Source organism: Leucoraja erinacea, chromosome 2, assembly GCF_028641065.1.
Source record: "Leucoraja erinacea ecotype New England chromosome 2, Leri_hhj_1, whole genome shotgun sequence".
Lineage (NCBI taxonomy): Eukaryota > Metazoa > Chordata > Chondrichthyes > Rajiformes > Rajidae > Leucoraja > Leucoraja erinaceus.
Genome location: NC_073378.1, coordinates 132,568,836 through 132,591,723, shown reverse-complemented (window position 1 = coordinate 132,591,723; position 22,888 = coordinate 132,568,836). Strand labels below are relative to the sequence as shown.

Genomic DNA, 22,888 nt, shown 5'->3' with positions numbered 1-22,888 from the left:
CATGTGGTGCTGCGGTGAGGCTGGAATATCCTGCAGTGCCCGCCCTTGGGAGTCAGAGCTGATCTAAGAGTTTCAGGTCCTTGGCGAGTGTTATGGAGCAGATGGATCTAGGAGTACAGGTCCAGTTTCCCCAAAGTGGCGTCACAGGTAGGATAGGTTGGTCATCTGGTCAGAGCGGCTTCAGCTACATTGACCTTCATCGGTCGGGGTACTCGGTATAAAAGTTGGGATGTGGTGTTACAGTTGTACAAGACGTTGGTGAGGCCGCATTTGGAGTATTGTGTTCAGTTTTGGTCACCTTGCTGTGGGAAGGATGTTATTTAACTGGAAAGGTTGAGAGAGGATTTACGAGGATGTTGCTAAGACTCGAGGGCCCTGAATTATAGGGAGAGGTTGGCCAGGCCTTGGCGCGCAGGAGGCTGAGGGATGGTGAGCTTATAGATGGCTTGTAAAATCATGAGGGGAATTGACAGGGTGAATGCACCGAGTCTTTTCCCCCAAGGGTAGGGGGATCGAGAACCAGAGGGCATTTAGACAATAGACAATCGGTGCAGGAGCAGGCCATTCGGCACTTCGAGCCATTTAATGTGATCATGGCTGATCATCCCCAATCAGTACCCCGTTCCTACCTCCTCCCCATATCCCCTGACTCCGCTATCTTTAAGAGCCCTATCTAGTTCTCTCTTGAAAGCATCCAGAGAACCTGCCTCCGCCGCCCTCCGAGGCAGAGAATTCCACAGATTCACCCCTCTCTGTGAGAAAAAGTGTTTCCTCGTCTCAGTTCTAAATGGCTTACACCTTATTCTTAAACTGTGGCCCCTGGTTCTGGACTCCCCCAACATCGAGAACATGTTTCCTGCCTCTAGCGTGTCCAAACCCTTAACAATCTTATATGTTTAAGGTGAGAAGTAAGATTTCCAATCCAGGCAATTGGGGGGCAACTTTTCCGCGCAGAGGGTGGTGGGTGGAACAAGTTGCCAGGTGAAGGAAGCTGAGGCAAGCACAATAACATTTAAAAGACGTTTAAGAAGGAACTGCAGATGCTGGAAAATCGAAGGTACACAAAAAAGCTGGAGAAACTCAGCGGGTGCAGCAGCATCTATGGAGCGAAGGAAATAGGCAACGTTTCGGGCCGGCCCGAAACGTTGCCTATTTCCTTCGCTCCATAGATGCTGCTGCACCTGCTGAGTTTCTCCAGCTTTTTTGTGTACCTGATATTTAAGACACTTGGGGAGGTACATGAATCAAAGAGCAGGGGTTGGGGCATCTTGGTTGACATGGGCTAAGTTGGGCCGAAGGGCCTATTTTGGTGATGTATGATTCTATGCTCTGTGTCCCACCCTGTGCTGGTGAGCTGGGGGAGGGAGAGACCATGGTTTATCGCGACCCTTGACGGTACCCACAGGCCACTCATTGCTGCGTTTGCTCCTAGGGATCGAGTGAGCCTGTGCAAACTCTGGCGTTCCATCATCCTCCTCAATAAAGTGTCAATGCAGAAATACGCCAACGAGCTGGGAGTTAAAGGTGAGGCCCGGGACCGCATCTTTGCTCTTTGTGAACTGCTTCTCTGACCTGGCGGTGGGTGTTGTACAGCCTCACAGCATGGAAACAGGTCCTTCGGCCCAACTCGTCCATGCTGTCCACGATGTCACATCTTTGGCCCATTTCCTTCTAAATCTTTCCAATGTCACAGAGCGAGGAAACGGGCCCTTTGTGTAGGAAGGAACAGCAGATGATGGTTTACACCCAAGGTAGACACAAAATTCTAGAGTAACTCAGTGGGACAGGCATCATCTCTGGATAGAAGGAATGGGCAATGCTTTGGGTCAGTCTGAAGACCAGAGGAAAGACTTAGACTGAGACTCAGTCTAAAGAAAGGTCTTGACACAAAATGTCACCCATTTCTATCCAAACCGGCCCTTTGGCTCAACTTGAGCGAGGTATCTTCCTGAGCTAGACCCCCATTTGGCTTGTATCCATTTTTTAACAGAAGAAGGTGTATATATAGAAAATGAGCTGGAGGTGGAAGTTGAGAGAGGTGCAATGAACATGTTTAACAGACAATAGGAATGGGAAAGGTTTAGAGGCATCTAGGCAAAAATGGGACTCGCGTCGATGGGTCATATTGGTTGGGCTGAAGGGCCTGTTTCTTCTCTCTATGATTCCCTACTCCTGACAGCCTTGCCAGGTCACCTCCGAGACTCCTGGAAGGGGTGGAAAATAGATCAGATGTCAGTCTAAAGAGCCTATTTCCTCGCTGTATGATTCACTGGATGTTTCTGAACCTTTCCTAGTACCTGTCCAAATGTCTTTTAAATGTTATAATACCTCCCTCCTCTGGCAGCTCATTTCATGTACCCACCACACTCTGTGTGAAAAGAGTTACCTCTCAGCTTCCTATTCCATCTTTCTCCTGTCTGCTTAAACCTATTGACTCCCTTACCCTTCCAGATATCAGTCCAAATGTCTTTTAAAAGTCTTAATAACATTTGCTTCTTGCAGCCTGTTCCAGATACGACTGAACATCTGAGTGAATGTGCTGTGGGTCTTTGTTGATATTGGCTGCCTGTTTGGGACTGTTGATCCCTCTGATGGTGGGGAGGGCAGTGTCGTCGAGTGTTTCATTGTCACATGTACTGAGACGGAACAATATTTTTGCTTACAGCAGCATGTCCTGTAAACACATTCGATAACATAATAAAAACACAGATTTGTAATTTAAAAAAATGAATAATAGTCCACTTGTCCACCGTGCTCTGTCAATGGCCAGGAAGGGATGGGGTCTTAAAAGGGTCCTGACCTGAAATATCACCTATCCGTTCTCCAGGGATGCTGCCTGTCGTGCTGTGCTACTCCTGAACTTTGTGTCTTCATGTGTAAACTAACACCTGCAGTGGTGACCAGCAGGGGGCTGGATACCGAGCGGTGGACGGGGACTTAGCTGTAACCTCCTCCATCCCTCTCCCACAGACTACTTCCTGTTCTGTGAGATCCTGATGCAGAGGCCCATCAACCTGAAGGAGACGGCGTTCCACTTGGCCAACATCCTGACTCATGAGGAACGGGCCTACATGCAGGACATGGCCAACATCCACTTTGACCGCATCATCCAGGTGCTGAAGGACCTGCCGCGGCCTATGCTGCTGGTCTTCCGCAACATCAACACTGTGCGCAGCATCAACACCAGCCTGGGCTCTCCTGTCGACCGCTACGTCCTGATGGCCAGGAGGTAGGAAGAGGCCGTCGCTCTGTTAACACCCGCCCGCCCGCTCCAACGCGAGGGGTCTCCACTTACCCCGCTGGCTGCCGCTCCCGGTCTCCCTGTGGACCGCTTCCTGGGTTATCCGCGGCTGGTGGTCTGTCGCACCTAGACCTGGGGCTGATGTACTGCCTGGCTCAAAGTGTGACCAATCTATTTTATCACCACTCCCCTAGCTTGCTGAGCTAAACTGCTTGCAGCTGAACTTTCACCAGACCGACCTCTGGTACTGCTGTTGTTTTCCAATTCATTTTTTATTCCCTTCCGCAGCTGTTCTCTGCTAATCTGACCTTGAAGCGGAGTTAGTAGTTTAGTTGGACACTGGAGCTGTGCTATTTTGATCCAAATCCGTCCTGATTTAAGAGGTTTGAATGATCACACTGCTCTTAAGATCAGAGGCTGTGTCCTGGTGGAGATTGGCATGGGCAGACACTGTGTGATGCAAATGCTACTGCCTGCTGTGCAGTCGATAGTAATGGTCGGGCACACACGGTGGGTAGGTTATCCATATTTATCCTGTTCAGTGTTATTGTTATTGGCTGAGTTTACCTGATGCTCGCTCTGGGGGGTTGTTCGCTTCTACGCTATGCTCCTGCTCGGTTAGTTCAGGCGATAACCAGAACCTGTCAGAGCTGACAGCTCCCACCCTCTCTTTCCTTGCAGTGCGGTCCAAGGCGGAAGCCTGTTCACCAGCAAGCACCAGCGAGGGTTTTGGTCTCTGGGGCCTCTCACCTGGATGAAGATTAAGTGGTCACGGATCCAATTTGAGATCAGCCTCAGGTATGCAGAGATGCCACGTGAACAAACTGCACTGTGGCGCAGCGGTTGAGTCATTGCCTTACAGGGCCGCGGCGCTGGGTTCGATCCGATCTACAGATGTTGTCTGTACGGAGTTTGCATGTTCTCCCCATGACCATATGGGATTTCTCTGCCTTCCTCCTTCACCCTGAAGACATACAGGTTTGTAGATGAATTGACTTTGATGGAATTGTAAAATTGCCCCTAGTGTGTAGGATAATTAGTGGACAGGTTGACTGCTAGTCAACCCAGTTTGGTGGGTTGAAGAGCCTGCTTCCACACCGTATCTCTAAAGCAAAGGCAGCAACACAGGTTCTTTTCACAGCTGTATTAGCAGGTTGAATGTTATAGGGAGGGGACAAAAGTAGTCTTTTTCCCCACCATAGGAGAATCAAGAACTAGAAGATTTGGATGTAGGTTTATGGAGAGGGGAAAGATTTAATATGAAGCTGTGGGGCAACTTTTTCAGAGGGTGGTGGGTATATGGAATGAGCTGCCAGAGGATGGTGCAATTTAAAAATATATTTGGATGAGAAGACACAAGGAACTACAGATGCTGCTTTACAAAAAACAAACAAGCAGGTATGTGGATAGGAAAGTTTAGAGATATGGGACAAATGGGAGCAGCTTGGAGGACTTGGGTGGTGTGATAGTGTTAGATGGGTTCTCCGGAGGGCTGGAGTTGAATGCCGTGTTTAGTGACTGCTTTGTTTCTGTTGCAGGTGCGAGAGCCTAATGATGAGAGCCGTGGCCATCGTCTTCCGTCTGTTTGTCTACTTTGGTCTGGTGCCACCCGACGAGGACCTGTATAACTACCTGGTGCAGTAGTGGCCTGGGCTCCCTCCCATCAACCTCGGCTGTGGGAGAATGCACTGAGGAAACCTATTCCTTTCTTACCTCATGAAGTGGAATGGAGTGTGAAACACGTCGCACCTCCCACCCCAGACAGCAAACACACTAAGGGCTGGTGAGCTGAGCACAATGCTGCTGTGTATTATGCACGGGTGCTGGCGCTCCCCATTAAACCAGGCGTTTCCTTCTCCCCACATGGACATGTTCAGCTCCCTGGACCCTGCAGGTTGAGCACTTGTACTGCGCCTGATAACATTACACACTGGGTGCCATGAAATGCAAAAACAAGGAGCATCGAGCTCCATCTGAGGATTGAACATTTTTCTGTCAAAGTTCACTTTTACCCCTCCCAGTTCTCCACTCCCCTCCCAAAGGAGACCTCTTATCCATAAAAGTGGCAAAGAACAGAGCGTGGCCCAGTGGACCTCAACCCCTGAAAGTATTAACTCTCATCATGTTACTGAATTGTATTTTGTGTAACTGTTTTATTGCTGGTATTTTAAGTAAAGTTGTTTACCTGAACCTCACTCTTGTGCATAGTTTCACTGTGTAGTCTCAAGCTGAGCTGGAGGTAATCGAATGGCCCTGAAGCATATTCCATAGCTCATCAGTAACCCATCCATCACTCTGGCTCCTTGCTTCCCCGAGAAAGCCAAACTCCATGCATCTCATCTTGAATGTGTGGGCTGAAGGGCCTGTTGCCATGTTCATATAATGAACCATCGCTCATTGTTGTGTGAACATAATTCTAACCTTCACCTCAAGGGCTGACTTATCTAAACAGATAACTAGGTTGAATATAGGAGGGAAGTCCTTATGTTTATGGCTACTTATCTGCGGTTGAGGAAGAATGATGAAAATGGGCCAGATTAAAAAACAACATTTTTTTTCCATTTTGCAATACAAAATATTTTAAATGTGAAAAACATACAAATGCATTCAATCTAAACCCATATTAACAAATCAAGTCCTAAAATCTGCCCCAGACCGTCCGTGGCTCAGTGTTCAGTCACAACAGACAGAACCTTCAGTCTCCAGCGTTACCCCTCAAGTCCACTTGCTGAACATTAGAGAGCACAGGCACTGTTGCAAGGTTTAGAACCACCCGCAAAGTCCCTCGATCTTCTGTCTGGCCCGCATCAGAAGTGGCCAGTCACCCGATCAATCTCCAGCACATCTTCCAAGATCTGAAAGACACAGGCGGTTGGAAGAATGTAAGACCTTGACTGCAGCTGGGAGTCCAGGGGTAGCAAAGGTTCTCAACTCCCAGTCGGACTAGTTAATTGTAGGTCACCGGGCAAGCTCGGAGCGATGGGGGGGTGGAGAGCCTGGATTGACCCACTGGGAGAGGGTCCACTACAAGAAGGTGGATCTGATTCAGTAACCGCCAGACACAATGTGTGTAGGGAGGAGCTGCAGATGCTGATTTAAACTGAAGCCAGACACTAAAGGCTGGAGTAACTCAGCGGCTCAGGCAGCATCTCTGGAGAAAAGGAATAGGTGGCGCTTCGGGTCAAGAAGTGTCTAGACCCAAAACATTTCCTTTTCTCCAGAGAGGCTGCCTGACCCGCTGAGTTACTCCAGCTTTTAGTGTCTGTCTCTGCTAGACACAACTGTGTACTTGTCACCATTACCTCCCTGCTCCTCCGTCGCTGATGGCCACACTCTCTATCTCCCCCCCCCACCCCCATGTCTGTGGGGCACTTTACCCAGAACCGAACGTGATTGCGCCCATTAACCCCACGGCCGGCGGCTCCTCACCATATCCGGCGTCGTGCCGATCTTCTTGGCCAGCTCGCTGCGCTCCATGGTGCTGAGGTACAGGAACTTGTTGAGCAGCTCACCGTCCAGGATGTTCCGCACGGCGTTCTGCAAGGCCCGTCGGTCACAGTGCAACATCCTACAGGCACAGGAGGGAGGAGAGGAGGGGGCAGAGGATGCCATTAGAACCGTCAAACAACGGAGGGTGTGTGCTCGTGTCTTCCTCTCGAGCCCGAGCCACCATCCTGCCTGGCACTTCAGGTGGCCCACGGCCCCAATCTCCCTCACTGTACCTCTGCCTCCATCATCAACCCTGGCAGCACGTTCCACGCACCCACCACCTCTCCTTCACCGCACAAATCCTTAAAGTATTTCCTGGGAAAAAGGTTCGGTCTAGTCCATCCATGCCTCTCACCATTTAGAAACATAGACAATAGGTGCAGGAGTAGAGGCCATTCGGCCCTTCGAGCCTGCACCGCCATTCAATATGATCATGGCTGATCATCCAACTCAGTATCCTGTACCTGCCTTCTCTCCATACCCCCTGATCCCTTTAGCCACAAGGGCCACATCTAACTCCCTCTTAAATATAGCCAATGAACTGGCCTCAACTACCTTCTGTGGCAGAGAGTTCCAGAGATTCACCACTCTCTGTGTGAAAAATGTTTTTCTCATCTCGGTCCTAAAGGATTTCCCCTCTATCCTTAAACTGTGACCCCTTGTCGTGGTCTCTGATCAGATCTCTCCGACACTCCAGCGAAAACAATCCCAGTCTGTCCAATCTCTCCCTGTAGCCGATACTCTGTAATCCAGGCAGCATGCCAGTTAAACCTCTTCTGCTCCCTCTCCAAAACCTCCACATCCTTTCTGTAATGGGGTGATGCAATACTCCACAAATGTAGCCTAACCACAGTTGTATAAAGCTGTAACACGACTTCCTGACTCTTATACGCAATGCACCTGCTGGCAAACTTTGCCTGTATGAAAATGTCCAAGCAGACAATTTCCCCCAAAGACAATTAGGGACGGCTAATAAATGCCACCAAGAATTTTTTTAATTTATTTTAAAATTAACCATTCATTATACACAATAAAGGGTCGGGTTAATCAAGTTGTGTACATGCAGTGTGTGCTTGTTTGAGTATTACAAGTAGCTTGGAGTCAGCAGGTCTGTTTCTCCTGCTATCATTCTGTTTACAACAAACTGCAGACATCCACTCTGAATGAACTGTACGTGCTGTGATATCACTATCTGCGTGTAGTGTATAATAACTGTCGGGATAATTACACCAGGACCCTGGATTCAGGGCAGGTCCTTTGTCACTGTCCTTCCTGCAGCATAAATACATTCACAAGTGATTAGAAGACCTCGATAATGTCATCAAACCAACTGCAGCTGAAAGAAGCAACGACTAAACTGGTCCGTTAATCTAATGATTCTACAATAAACAAGGCAATCTCACTTAAACCACTTGTCTGTGTAAGAAACATAGAAATTAGGTGCAGGAGAAGGCCACAGGAGATGGCCATCTAAAGGCCAATCCCCATTACTGCTTGCAGATTAGTGTGGTTCAGTCTAACCAGTACCTCAGCTGGTAACAAGAGGGCAGTTCAACTTGTGATGTGCTCATGATAGGACGTGTTGATGCAGTCAATTTGAAAAGGCAAGTTGTCAGAGAACTGCTCACTATGGGCTGGGAGAGACCACTGATTGAAAGATACAGCATGGAAACAGGCCTTTCCGCCCAGCGATCCAATGTCAACCATCAATCTCCCGTTGACACTAGTTCTCCGTTGTCTCACTTGCACATCCACTACATATAGAAGGCAATTAACCTGCACGTCTTTGAGAGATACACAGAACTGTAGATGGCGGTTCACAGAAAAAGACTGGATGAGCTCAGCTGGCCAAGCAGTGTCTTTGAGATGCAGGAGGAAACTGGAGCCCCTGGAGGTACCCCACGCAGTCACAGGGAGAATGTGCAAACTTCACACAGCACCCAAGGTCAGGATGGAACCTGGGTCTCCGTCACTGTGATACAGCGGCTCTGCCAGCTCATTAAGTTCCGAAGACATAGGAGCAGAATTAGGCCATTCGGCCCATTGAGTCTGCTCCACCATTCGATCATGGCTGATCTAACTTTCCCTTCTCGACCCCATTCTCCTGCCTTCTACCAGTAATCTTTGACACCCTTACTAATCACAAACCTATCAATTTCTGCTTTAAATTTAACTGATGACTTGGTCTCTACCGCCGACTTTAGAGATGCACTGTGGAAACAAGCCCTTCGTCTCACCGAGTCCCCACCGACCAGTGATCACCCCCATGCACTAGCACTATTCTACACAAAACACAATTTATTATTTTTTTCCAGAGCCAATTAACCTACAAATTATGTAATTGAAGTGTGGAAGAAAACCACACGATTAAGGGGAGAACGTACAAACTCTGTAGAGGCAGCACCCGCAGTCAGGATCAAACCCGGGTCTCTGGCGCTGTAAGGCAGCAACTCTACTGCTGCACCACCTCCGGCTAAATAAATTCCTCTTTATCCATTCTACAGCTACGACCTTTTATTCTGAGGCAGTGCCCTCTGGTCCTAGACTCTCCCACTAGTGGAAACATCCTCTCCACACCCACTCTATGGAGGTGTGTCAGTGTTGCCGGCTGGAAACATTGGAAGTGTTCTTCCTACCTGAAGGCCTTAGGGTTGAGGCCAGCGTGGTGAGGGATCATGGTGATCAGAGCGTTCTGCAACATCAGAAGACGTCGATAGGTTTTCTCTTGCATCGGTAAGAGGAGCCCGACCCCGCCGTCCAGAGTGGCTGGGAAACAAGAGCAAGCAGCGGTGTCAGGAGAGGCAGCAGAGAGGAGGCCGGGATCCAGCCCCACCACCCGTCCATGACAGCAACAGGGCAAGTCCATACTCACCGAACCAGGTGATGTGCTTGTTCTCCCACGCCAGGTTCTTCTTATTGGAGCCGTCCATGATGCCGCGGCACGGAGTTCGCCAGAAGGCGTTGACGTGAGCGCCCACGTTGAAGTCAGCTCTCCGCAGCAGGCGAGTCCCTCCGTAACTCTCCCTCGCTGCAAGACAACAAGTACAGCTTCTCCAGGGGTCTATTCCAGTCACTCCCTGCACAGCGGCGGCGACAACCAGTGTAAAACTGCAGCTACACAGTCTCAGTGGGGCCACGTGTAATCAGTGAAACATCACTGCACCCTCTCCAGTAGGGGAGCTTTGCCACACACAAGAGCATCTAGCACAGGAACACAATTCCCATGCTGAGCAGTTGATGTGATCCATAAAACATTGTTCCTGTTTTAGTGCTTTTAATGTCTTTTAATTTTTACTGTTTTTATAGTCCTGTCGTCTTAATGGTTTTAGTAATTTTTAATAACTTTTTGTTGACTTCCCATGTACAGCACTTTGTGGTAACTGATGTTGTCTAAAAGCGCTTTATAAATAAAGTTATTATTATTATTATTATATATCCCTCCGTAGCCACAAGTCCCACTATCGTCTCTGCAGCCACTGCCTCTGGCAGCACGACCCTCTATACAAAAATAAAATCACCTCACATCTTTAAATGTTACCCATCTGACCTTAGCCCTCTAGTCTTTGACATTTCCACCCTGGTGAAATAAAATTCTGACTAGTCTACCCTATCTACTCCTCTCAATGTTATGTACTTCTATTATATGGCCCCCCCCCCAACATCCAACAATGATCCAAATTTGTCCAATTTCTCTTTATAGCTGACACCCACTAATCCAGACAGCGTCTGGTAAACATTTTCTGCACCCTCTGCAAAGCCCCCATGGGCAATAAAGCACCCGTGAATGTGAAAGGTTCACTTGTAAGTCTTTCCTTCAGGGTGGAGACCACAGGTTAGTTCCTCAGACTGCGCCGGGTAGGGAACTGGACCACACTGCAGCACCAACTGGGGATTGAGGGGTTGTGCAAGAGGATCCTTACCTTCAGGCTGATACATGTACACCAGGAGATTCTTCTCACGGTCAGACACTGCAATCAAAATGAAAGAAAAAAACAGCAATCAGTTGAGCTGCCAATTTAGAATATAAAATCGGGGAATTTAAAAAGAACCCAGAGAATTGAGTGTAGATGGATAAAAAGGTCGGCATGGACAATGTGGGCCAAGGGACACGTTTCCGTACTGTACGACTATAAATCTACAGCTATTTTTTTTGTACACAGTGAATGGTGGGTGTCTGGAACGCATTGCCAGGGATTGTGGAAGCAGATAGGATAGTGGCATTTAATAGGGTTTTGGATCCGCAAGGAAATGGAGGGGTATGGATCATGGGAACTTGGCATCATGTTTGGCATGGACATTGTAGGCCGTAGGGCCTGTTGCTGTGCTGCACTGGTCGATGAAACTGCTCGTGCCCGGCTGTTTCCCAAATCCCACAACATTCCCAATAACGCCCTGAGATCTACAAAAAATTCCAGAGATTTGTAGACGTAGCCCAGTCCATTTCACAGATCAGACTGCATACCACTGACTCCATCTACACTTCAGGCAGTTTGTACAGAAGCTTGAAAGCCCACACCACCAGACTCAGAAACAGCCTCTTCCTCTCAGTTATCGGGTAGCTGAACGGTCCTTTCATCATCTAGGGCACTGACTGCCCGATTCACCTCTACCCTATTGCAGACATTGGACTTTGTCTCTGGAACTGATGCGCTACAATGCTGAGAAGTATATTTTACACTCTGTACCTTCCCCTTTGCTCTACCAATTGTACATACGACGATGATATTTAAGTCGAGTATTTGGTCTGTTTGGATCGCGTGCACAACGTGGTCTTTTCTCGATACCCTCTGGGTTTATTTAGAGGAAGCAACTATTGAACGGTCCATTATTTCAGTGTCCCACCCAGTTGCGTTGCTGGCTGCGGGGGCCCATGAATTTTGCACAGCTAGTTTGCCGTATGTACAGGGACACTGGGCAGGGCAGATCTCTGGGCAGCAATGTGGCAGTTGAGTAACAAAAGTCTGCCTTGTAACTCACCGAGGAATCCCAGCTGAGAATTGTCCACCATGAATTCCACGCTGTAAACCTCCAAAAGCTTCGGATCCTAAGAGACAAGTCAAGGAAGAGGCAAAACAACACACTTACAGATTGTCCACAATTCCCCACCAGTTTCCTCCCCTTTCTTTTGTGAGGGTACAATTCCAAATCATTGGACGTGCAACCGCAGTTCAGGCCACAATCGGTGAGCTCAGTTCAGCAAGTGGCCAGCGGACATAGCTCCAGCAGACCCCCACCATCTTGTGAGTGGCACCACTTGCTCCAGTGAGGCAGCTCCTCGCTGCGGTGGGCTGGCCATTGACAAGTGGGTACAAGTCGGGTGTCTTTTCCGTAGCTTGCCCTCTCCCTGTCAGTTGTGTGCCACAAGCTGTGTTTTTCTAGCTGCTCCTCAGTCATACAGCTTGGAGACAGGCTCTTTGGCCCAACCCGTTCGTGCCGATATAGATACCTATCCAAGCCAAGCACGAGGAACTGCTGAACTTACGCAGTGGGTCATGCAGCATCTCTCAAAAACAAAATGCTGGGGTAACTTACAAATCTAAGTTAGTCCCATTTGCCTGCATTTGGCCCATGTCCCTCGAAACCTATCCATGTCCCTGTCCAAATGTCCTTTAAATGGTGTTATAGCACCTGCCTCAACTACCTACACAAAAATGCTGGAGAACCTCAGCGGGTGCAGCAGCACCTATGGAGAGAAGGAAATAGGCAACGTTTTGGGCCGAAACCCTTCTTCAGATTCTCTCTGACAGTTCATTCCATGTATATGGGCACAGTTTTACAGTCTCTGGGATAGACATCAAAGCTATGTTCACTGAATGTTATTAGTTATTTAAGTTATGACATCGGTTGGAAGCTGCAAACCAAATCTCGTTGCACTTATGTGCAATGACAATAAGATATTATTATTATTATTATTATTACTGTAATAAAGACCACGCTGCCTCCCGGCCACACTACCAAGGTGCCCCTCTCACTCCCCACACGCTTTACACATTCCAAAACCTTGTCTAGGAGTGCATCCCACTGTAAATAGAGGAATGCCTGGACGTGGCTTCAAAAACCCAGCGGTAAACAGCATACGTCCCTGTTGGTAAGCATTAACCTACCCTGCTGACAAGGGACAGAGTTTTACTCTCCTCTTGGTAGCGAAGGATGGAGAAACTCTTCATGATGTCTGCCGCCATGATGAAATTCTTCACGCTGATCATCTGGTGGATGTAGAGCTGCGTGTCGATGAACGCCATCCCCGTCAGGTCGTTGTCCTTCAGGCTCCACAGGAATATCTGTGCCGGGGGAACAGGAGGAACCGTAAGGGGCAGAGACAGTCAATGAGTTGGTTTGTGGCCTTGAGGGCGAGGGAGGCTAGAACTGTGGGGGGTGCAGGTTAAAAGGTAGACATTTAAAGGAGATCTGAAGGGAGACACAAAACGCTGGACTGTCCGGGTTAAAACGTGGTCGTAGAATCAGGGAGCAGTGAGAATCATAGAGGGGGAGCAGTGAGAATCATAGAGGGGGAGCAGTGAGAGAGGGTGTTGCACAGCTCCCATCAGAGAGAAGAGTAGGGTTCTTCAAAGTAGTCATACCTTGAGGAGTTTTCCCAATGGAGCAGACACAATGTGTAGAAGGGAACTACGGATGGTGGTTTATACCGAAGATAGACACAAAATGCTGGAGCAACTCAGTGGGTCAGGCAGCATCCCTGGGGAAAAGGAATAGGCGATGTTTCGGGTCGAAACCGCTCCCTCAGATCTGAAGAGCAAGCTTTCCCGCACAGAGGGTGGGGAACTTCTAGAATTAATCGCCAGCCAAGGTGTTGGAGGCAGATACAATGACAATGTTTAAAAGGAGACTCATGGAAAGGTCTCGTCCAGCAAGTTTGGGGTTGAGAAATCAAGAGGACATAGGGTTAAAGTGATGGGGGAAAGGTTTAAAAGGAACCTGAGGTTCAACATTTCCCAGAGGGTGGTGGGTATATGGACCGAGCTGTCAGAGGAAGTATTTGAGCCTGTACAGTAACAATATTCAAAAGTCATTTGGAGAGGTACATGGATAGGAAAGGTTTAGAGGGACATTGGGTCAAACATGGGCAAATGGGACTTAGATGCCTGGAGAATGGTCTCGACCTGAAATGTCACCCATTCCTTCTCTCCAGAGATGCTGTCAGTCCCGCTGAGTTACTCCAGCACTTGTTGTCTATCTTGGGACTTAGATGGGGCATCTTGGCGGGCATGGAAGAGTTGGGCCAAAGTTCAGTTTAGTTTATTGTCACGTGTACAGAGGTACAGTGAAAAGCTTTTGCTGCATGCTGTTTCCTTGCTGTGCGAGCAGGCGAGTGGAATGTGAATTGATAGTGATTATTATTCTGTTACTGGATCACCACCATAACCAATGTAAACAGGTGGAGGAGGCAAATGGTGCCAGGGGAACATCACAGGAGGAAGAGCTGGGGAATGAAGCTGTGTGATATCAGCTCAGAACAGAATTAAACTTATCCTCTGGGATATGGAGCTGCCTGCTAACAGACCGCTAACGTGGCACTGTGGGGTTGCGCTGTGCAGGGGCTGCCGTTACCTTCTGTCCGATCGCCGACACCAAGTAACCATTGCAGTTACACAGGGCAGTCACCGGGCCCTTCTGCTCCTTCTCGTACAGCACCTTGAACTTGTTCTTGGTCAGAGGCTGCCCGGGTTCAGGGACAACTTCAATCACATCAAGGATCAGGATCTGGAGAGAAGCAAAAACATTCACGTCAGCTCTGTTTAACAGGTCACCTGCACCCGGTGAGGAACAACCCTGCAGCTTTATCGACCCATTAACGCATCGAGGGACGGCTGTATCTGGTGTCCCCGATGTTGCCTCCTTTATGTCGGCGAGACCAAGCACAGGCTCAGTGACTGTATCACTGCACTATTGTGCTCCGTCCACCTAGGCATGCTGGTTGCTAACCATTTTAACTCCTCTTCCCAATCCCATATTGTCCTGGGCCTCCTCCACTGTTAGTGAGGCCACACACCTCATATTCCACTTGGGTAGCTCACAACCCATCAGTATGAACATTGAATTCTCCAATTTAAGGTACCTGCCCCCCCCCCCCCCCCCCCTCCACTATTCTCCCACACCCCGTTTGCCACACACCTATATCTCCCCCCCCCCCATGTATATTGCTTCCTCTGGCCTCACGATTTGCACCTATCCTCCTCTCACACTTTTTGTCATTTCATCTGTCCCTCCACTTTGCCCAAGTATCTGCATATCACAACTGCCTTTCGCCCCCTCTCCCCCGTTCTCAGGGCCCCTTCACACTCCGGATGCATCCACCTATCGCTCGCCAGGTTCAGCCCTGTCCCTCCACATCCAGTTTTCTCCACCCACCCTCCTTCCCCCACACCACAACTCAGTATTTCAGACTGCGTCTCTGGAGAACAAGGATAGGTGACTCTGGAGTTCAAGGTCAGGACCCTCCTTCACGCTGATTGCGGATGGAGGTGGACAGAAAGCTGGAAGAGAGGAGGGCCAGGACAAAGCGTGGCAGGTAGTAGGTGGATACCGGTGCGTGTGCGTGTGTGTGCGCCTGTCTGTGTGTGTGCGCCTGTTTGTGTGTGATAGGGGGTGTTGTGGATAATGAAGAGGATTTCCAAAGTCTACAGAGTTATTTAGGCCTGCCTGTGTGTGCCTGCCTGTGTGTGCCTGCCTGTGTGTGCCTGCCTGTGTGTGTGTGTGTGTGTGGGGGGACTGTGTGTGTGTGTGTGTGTGGGGAAGATGTGTTCAGAATTAAGTGGGGTGTGCGAGAGTGGTAGCAGTGTGTGAGCTGTGTGGTGTGTGTGTGTGTGTGGAGGGTCTGGTTCACAGGCTGTGGGGGCACAATTATGTCCCACAGGCAGGGGCATCAACATTTGATTGAGCCCACACTACACAGGAAGGCAGGAAAAACTGCCTAGATGACATACAGTGCCCTCCATAACGTTTGGGACAAACACCCATCATTTATTTATTTGCCTCTGTACGCCACAATTTGAGATTTGTAGTGTGTGGTAAGTAAATTGGATTAGTAAGTATGCAGATGATACCAAGATAGGGGATGTTGTGGATAATGAAGAGGATTTCCAAAGTCTACAGAGTTATTTAGGCCATTTGGAAGTGTGGGCTGAAAGATGGCAGATGGAGTTTAATGCTGATAAATGTGAGGTGCTACACCTTGGCAAGACAAATCAAAATAGGACGTACATGGTAAATGGTAGGGAATTGAAGAATGCAGTTGAACAGAGGGATCCGGGAATAAAATCTGACAATGCGCACTTTAACCACATGTAATTTTTTTCTATTACAAATCTCAAAGTGTGGAGTATAGAGGCAAATAAATAAATGATGGGTCTTTGTCCCAGACATTATGGAGGGCACTGTATAATTCCACATTTATTTATTTTAATCTCTTCCACTATTGTAAAACAGTGGTTCATGGTACACATCTACATAACACTACCACAATTACAGAGAGGAGCATGCAAGGTGGGCCGTCTCACTCACCCGGCCCCTGCAGGTAACCTCCTCGCCCTGGGTCAGGCACGTCCCCACGGCAATGTAACCCTTCAGTCCCGACACCGTCTGCTCGCTCCTCAGGGACACGGTTTTCATGCAGGTTATGTGTTCCCATTCCTCCATTTCAATCCTGCAGGAATTGTTGAAGCAGAGCCGGGATTAGCGAAGGCACTGGCTGCAAGATCCACTCGTGGGAAACCTTTTAGTTAATAGATACAGCATGGAAACAGGCCCTTCGGCCCACCGAGTCCATGCCGACCATCGATTACGGGTTCACTTTAGTTCCATGTTATCCCAATTTTTCCATCCACTCCCTGCACATTAGGGGCAATTTATAGAGGGCCAATTAACCTATGAACCCGGACCACTTTGGGATGCGAGGGAAAACCGGAGCACCCGGAGGAAACCCCACGCGGTCAGTCAGAACGTGCAGACTTCACACAGACAGCAGCCGAGGTCAGGATTGAACTGGGGTCTCTGGTTCCACTAGCTGTGCCATCCACCCACATCCTAGCCCGTTCATGCCTGCGCCTAATAATCAGCACTGGCCCCCAGTGCAGCACGCCTGGCTTAAATCCTTCCCTCCCTCCCTCCCTCCCTATCTCGCATTTCTCCAGCCCTTCACAATCTCTGCACGCCTCCAATGACTACTCACCCATGACTGCCAGCCTTCCAGCCTTGTTTCAGCTGCCAAGGCTCAAACCTTTTGAAATCCCGGCCAAAAATTCTCTGCATCTCCTCCAAGACAGGGAAGGGACATGAAGCTGCTCAACATGGAAACGGGCCGTTCGGCCCACCTTATGCATGGCAAGCTATTTATAATATTGGGCTAGTCCCATTTGCCTGATTTGGCCCATATCCCTCTAAATCCTTCCTATACTTTAAACCCTTCCTATCCATACGAGATGCTCCTTAAAACCCCCTCCTGTGATCAAGCAGCCCCTTTTGGAGGCTTGATATCAAATGTTGTTTTGGCAGTCCTGTGCAGAACACTAGGATGGTCAGATCGTGGATAGACGCAAGCTGGCATAAAGACCAACAGAAGAGTCGCTGGCAGGTGTGATGGAACATGGAGAAATATACTAGTACATCTGCGAACAAGTACATAGTCTTCATTATGGTGCTCAGTTTTGATCACCCTGCTATGGGAAGGATGCCATTAAGCTGGAAAGAGTGCAGAGATATACTCGGATGTTGCCAAGACTCGAGGGGGCTGAGTTATAGGGGAGAGGCTGAGCAGGCTAGGACTATATTCCTTGGAGCATGGGATGCTGAGGGGTGATCTCACACAGTGGAAGCACATCAATTCTTTTGCAGCAAGACTTCAGTTGCTCCAACTTACCTGGTATTAGGAATGGCTTCCCAACTGACAGGAGACATCAACTGAATCGAAAACTTCTCCAGCATTGGATAGATGTAGCGGTCATCTGCCAAAAGAGCAAGGCAACAGAATCTAAGAGAAGTCTGGAGAAGGGTCTCGACCTAAAACGTCACCCATTCCTTCTCTCCAGAGGTGCTGCCTGTCCCGCTGAGGTACTCCAGCATTTTGTGTCTATCTGCGGGGGAAACCAGCGTCTGCAGTTCCTTCCTACACCAAGGGATCAGGTCAATCCTCTTCACTACCAATGCTGCTGCTATTGATTCCAATATTGCATGAATGATGCACTCACATCAGTGGGAAACTATTCTGCTCGTTATAGATTTGGTTACTCAGCCCTTTCCCCATAATTCCCTTTCCCCCTGGTTTGTTGCACCGGATCTACTCACCACGTTCAACGTTCTCAAACTCCTTGTCCTCCCCCGTCATCTTTGGTATTCTGTTACAGATCTCCGTCACGCTCGTAGTTACTGAGTATACCTAAAGAAGAAGATACATGTACAGAGTGCCTGTGAGCCAAAGTCAGGATTGAACCTAGGTGGCGGAGGTCAAGAGGCAGCAGCTTAACCGCTTGGTCAGAGGTCAAGAAAATGGTTAATAATTTATTTCCCTGTCATTCCCTGTCGTTTGAGATTTGAGTATAGGAGCAGGGAGGTTCTACTGCAGTTGTACAGGGTCTTGGTGAGACCACACCTGGAGTATTGCGTACAGTTTTGGTCTCCAAATCTGAGGAAGGACATTATTGCCATAGAGGGAGTGCAGAGAAGGTTCACCAGACTGATTCCTGGGATGTCAGGACTGTCTTATGAAGAAAGACTGGATAGACTTGGTTTATACTCTCTAGAATTTAGGAGATTGAGAGGGGATCTTATAGAAACTTACAAAATTCTTCAGGGGTTGGACAGGCTAGATGCAGGAAGATTGTTCCCAATGTTGGGGAAGTCCAGGACAAGGGGTCACAGCTTAAGGATAAGGCGGAAATCCTTTAAAACCGAGATGAGAAGAACTTTTTTCACACAGAGAGTGGTGAATCTCTGGAACTCTCTGCCACAGAGGGTAGTTGAGGCCAGTTCATTGGCTATATTTAAGAGGGAGTTAGATGTGGCCTTTGTGGCTAAGGGGATCAGAGGGTATGGAGAGAAGGCAGGTGCGGGATACTGAGTTGGATGATCAGCCATGATCATATTGAATGGCGGTGCAGGCTCGAAGGGCCGAATGGCCTCTACTCCTGCACCTAATTTCTATGTTTCTATTATGTGGCTACTCTCTGCTGGGAATGGTTGCTCCCCAGAACCTACCACACAGGTTTGGAGACGAAATGTGCAGGATGGATCTGCAGATGCTGGTTTACACCGAAGACTGAAGAAGGGTCTCGACCCGAATCATCACCCATTCCTGCTATCCAGAGATGCTGCCTGTCCCGCTGAGTTGCTCCAGTATTTTGTGTCTATCGTCGAAGGTTTGAAGACCTCTGTGTGTGTGTTCAGTGTCCTCAAATGCTTCCTGCGGTGATAGCAGCTGAATTTGGCGAGGTGGAACGCACAGCTCAACAAAATGGTGCCGGAGCGTGGCGGCTCGTTATGCACTGGTCCCAGAGGAGGACCTACAATCATCGGATGCATCACCCATCTCGTTTAAATCTCTGGTCAACCTATAAATCCAACACCATTTCCCCCATGGTAGCTCATTGCAGACGTTGGACTTTGTCGATGGAACTGTTACATTACAATGCTGAGAACTACATTCTGCATTCTCTCTCTCTCTCTCTCTCTTCTCCTTCGCTCTACCCATTGTACTTGAAAAATAAAGACTTCCACTGTACCTCGGTGGACGTGACCATAATAAACATAAGCAAGCTGGACATTCCCAAATACCTCAACCAACGTAACGAGGTAAAAGAAACATGATTCACCACTCTCTGCTATCTCTTGTATCCCTGGCTGCTGCATCTACATCTGTTCTAGCATTAGGTATTTGACCAATATGTGGAAACTGGTCAAAGATACATTGGGGAAACTAAATGTATTACACGAGTGGGTGAGTCTAAGACTAGAGGCCATAGCCTCAGAATAAAAGGACGTACCCTTTAGGAAGGCGATGAGGAGGAATTTATTTAGTCAGAGGATGGTGAATGTGTAATTCATTGCCACAGAAGGCTGTGGAGGCCAAGTCAATGGATATTTTTAATAGCCCTGTCCCACGGTACGAGTTCATTCCAAGAGCTCTCCCGAGTTTAAAAAAAAATCAAACTCGTGGTAAGCAGGGAGAATGAACGTAGCGGGTATGTCGGAGCTCGGGGACATCTCTTAGCGGCTCGTACCGCTAAAGGCAGGTACTCGGGAAGACTCGCTAACGGCAGGTAAGCACGGGAAGACACGTGTAGATTTTTCAATCTGTTGAAAAATGTCCACGAGAGCCCCGAGTACCGACGAGTGGCCATTACCGTAAATCTCCGAGTTCGAATCAGGGCAAACATGGGAGAACTCTTGCAATGAACTCGTACCGTGGGACAAGGCCTTAAGGCAGAAATTGATAAGATTCTTGACTGGTACGGGGTCAGTGTCAGGGGTTATGGGGAGAAAGCAGGAGTAAGGGGTTGAAAGGGAAATCTAGATCAGCCATGATTGAATGGTGGAGTAAAATTGATGGGCCGAATGACCTAATTCTGCTCTATCACTCATGGACTTGCATCTACCACACCTATATCGTAAAGTTACAGAGTGGGACTCTGTGACACCATGTCATGTTATTAGTGTTGTCCAACTCTGACACTATATATTATTTCAAGTGGGTCAACCAAACAGGTCAAACCTGGCACCCAAAATGTATGAATGTGCCCAATGTACAGCAGGATTGTCACTGGCCTGGATGCAAAAAAAGAATATCACTGTACTTAGCTATATGTGACAATGAAGCGTTGATTTGAAATAGCGTTTTACCTTAGTTTCCACATGATAAGATACGTAGTGTGCTGTGCAGCGCAAGGGGATCTTTCGCACAGGCCACGGTGCGTCGTAGGACAAGTAGGTGGGCAGCACGCTGATTCGAAGGTCACCCTAGAGCAAGGGGAAAGGCTGGCAATGAGAAATGCGTCAATAGTGTATAATTGTCATATGTACCGAGAACGGAACAATCACATTGTTATTTGCAGCAGCTTTACAGGATGATTAGAGCAGCAACACACAAATAGATACACAACAGTCATTCGTGGTAGCCACACCATAATGCTCGGGACAAAGACCCATCATTTATTTATTTGCCTCTGTACTCACAATTTGAGAAAAAAATCACATGTGGTTAAAGTGCACATTGTCAGATTTTAATCAAGGCCATTTTTATACATTTTGGTTTCACCATGTAGAAATTACAGCAGTGTTTATACATAGTCCCCCCATTTCAGGGCACCATAATGTTTGGGACACAGCAATGTTATGTAAATGAAAGTAGTCATGTTTAGTATTTTGTTGCCTATCCCTTGCATGCAATGACTGCTTGAAGTCTGCGATTCATGGACATCACCAGTTGCTGGGTGTCTTCTCTGGTGATGCTCTGCCAGGCCTGTATTGCAGCCATCTTTAGCTTATGCTTGTTTTGGGGGCTAGTCCCCTTCAGTTTTCTCTTCAGCATATAAAAGGCATGCTCAATTGGGCTTAAATCGGGTGATTGACTTGGCCACTAAAGAATTGACCATTTTTTAGCTTTGAAAAACACCTTTGTTGCTTTAGCAGTATGTTTGGGATCATTGTCTTGCTGTAGAATGAACCGCCGGCCAATGAGTTTTGAGGCATTTGTTTGAATTTGAGCAGATAGGATGTGTCTATACACTTCAGAATTCATTATGCTACTACCATCAGCAGTTGTATCATCAATGAAGATAAGTGAGCCAGTACCTTCAGCAGCCATACATGCCCAGGCCATAACACCCCCACCACCGTGTTTCACAGATGAGGTGGTATGCTTTGGATCTTGGGCAGTTCCACTTTGCTCTTGCCATCACTCTAATATGTTAATCTTCATCTAATCTTTCCGTCCACAAGACCTTTTTCCAGAACTGTAGTTGCTCTTTTAAGTACTTCTTGGCAAACTGTAACCTGGCCATCCTATTTTTGCGGCTAACCAGTGGTTTGCATCTTGCAGTGTCGCCTCTGTATTTCTGTTCACAAAGTCTTCTGCGGACAGTGGTCATTGACAAATCCACACCTGACTCCTGAAGAGTGTTTCTGATCTGTCGGACAGTTGTTACGTTGGTCCTCATGTTGATAAAGAGCAATAAAAGTTTCCAAAGGTGATGGAAAGACTGGAGGAAAGACTAGGTGCGGAGAGCTCTCTTATACCTGCATTAAGGAGGCATTTAAACACACCTGAGCAATTACAAACATCTGTGAAGCCATGTGTCCCAAACATTATGGTGCCCTGAAATGGGGGGGGGACTATGTATAAACACAGCTGTAATTTCTACATGGTGAAACCAAAATGTATAAAAATACCCTTTAATAAAATCTGACAATGTGCACTTTAACCACATGTGATTTTTTCTATTACAAATCTCAAATTGTTGAGTACAGAGGCAAATAAATAAATGATGGGTCTTTGTCCCAAACATCATGGAGGGCCCTGTAATAGGCTCTGAAGGCCAAATGCATCACCACGCTTCACAAGACCAAAGCATCAGGAAGGTTGATGGGAAAGGTCAACAGGTTAACGTATAACTGGACCACACACACTGTAACAGTCAGAGTAAAACAGCACAGAAATAGGCCCATCGGCCCTATTTCTCCACACTGACCTAGATGCCCCATCTAAGCTAGTCCCATGTACCTGAATTTGGTCCGTATCCATCCAAACCTTTCCTGTCCATGTACCTGTCCAAGAGTCCTTTAGATGTTATTATACCTGCTTCAACTACCTCCTCTGGCAGCTCGTCCCATATAACCACCCCCCTCTGTGTGAAAACGTTTGGGTTCTATTAAATATTTCCCCTGTCACCTTAAGTCTATGTCCTCTTCCCTGGGTAATAGACTACACACATTCATCCGATCTACTTCCCTCACAATTTCACCCACCTCTATATGTTCACCCTCAGCCTCCTGTGCTCCTAGGAATAAAGTCCTAGCCTGCCCAACCTCTCCCAATAGCTCAGGCCCGCAAATCCTGGCACTATCGTCTCGTAAAACTTCACTGCACCCTTTCCAGCTGTGTAGGGCTGGTCATTCCTGGTTCATTATCAGCATGGTCAATGGAGCTTT

General features: G+C 48.1%; 2 protein-coding genes across 2 annotated transcripts in view; one reads left to right on the top strand and one right to left on the bottom strand.

The window, feature by feature from the left end:
• Positions 1-5,436, top strand: part of adck5 (aarF domain containing kinase 5) — a 62,394-nt gene extending 56,958 nt beyond the window's left edge. Inside the window, exons 12-15 of the mRNA XM_055665536.1 lie at positions 1,433-1,524; positions 2,971-3,229; positions 3,923-4,039; positions 4,780-5,436. Of these exons, the coding sequence (XP_055521511.1) occupies positions 1,433-1,524; positions 2,971-3,229; positions 3,923-4,039; positions 4,780-4,885 (574 nt within the window). The 3' untranslated portion in view covers positions 4,886-5,436. The remainder of the gene's footprint in view (positions 1-1,432; positions 1,525-2,970; positions 3,230-3,922; positions 4,040-4,779) is intronic.
• A 338-nt stretch (positions 5,437-5,774) lies between these two features.
• The window catches only part of cpsf1 (cleavage and polyadenylation specific factor 1), an 86,980-nt gene continuing 69,866 nt past the window's right edge, over positions 5,775-22,888 (bottom strand). Inside the window, exons 27-38 of the mRNA XM_055665526.1 lie at positions 20,582-20,698; positions 18,032-18,122; positions 17,607-17,691; positions 16,253-16,394; positions 14,300-14,452; positions 12,835-13,011; positions 11,708-11,774; positions 10,651-10,698; positions 9,603-9,758; positions 9,367-9,496; positions 6,671-6,809; positions 5,775-6,096 (exon numbers count right to left, since the gene is read on the bottom strand). Coding sequence (XP_055521501.1) covers positions 6,049-6,096; positions 6,671-6,809; positions 9,367-9,496; positions 9,603-9,758; positions 10,651-10,698; positions 11,708-11,774; positions 12,835-13,011; positions 14,300-14,452; positions 16,253-16,394; positions 17,607-17,691; positions 18,032-18,122; positions 20,582-20,698 — 1,353 coding nt within the window. The 3' untranslated portion in view covers positions 5,775-6,048. The remainder of the gene's footprint in view (positions 6,097-6,670; positions 6,810-9,366; positions 9,497-9,602; positions 9,759-10,650; positions 10,699-11,707; positions 11,775-12,834; positions 13,012-14,299; positions 14,453-16,252; positions 16,395-17,606; positions 17,692-18,031; positions 18,123-20,581; positions 20,699-22,888) is intronic.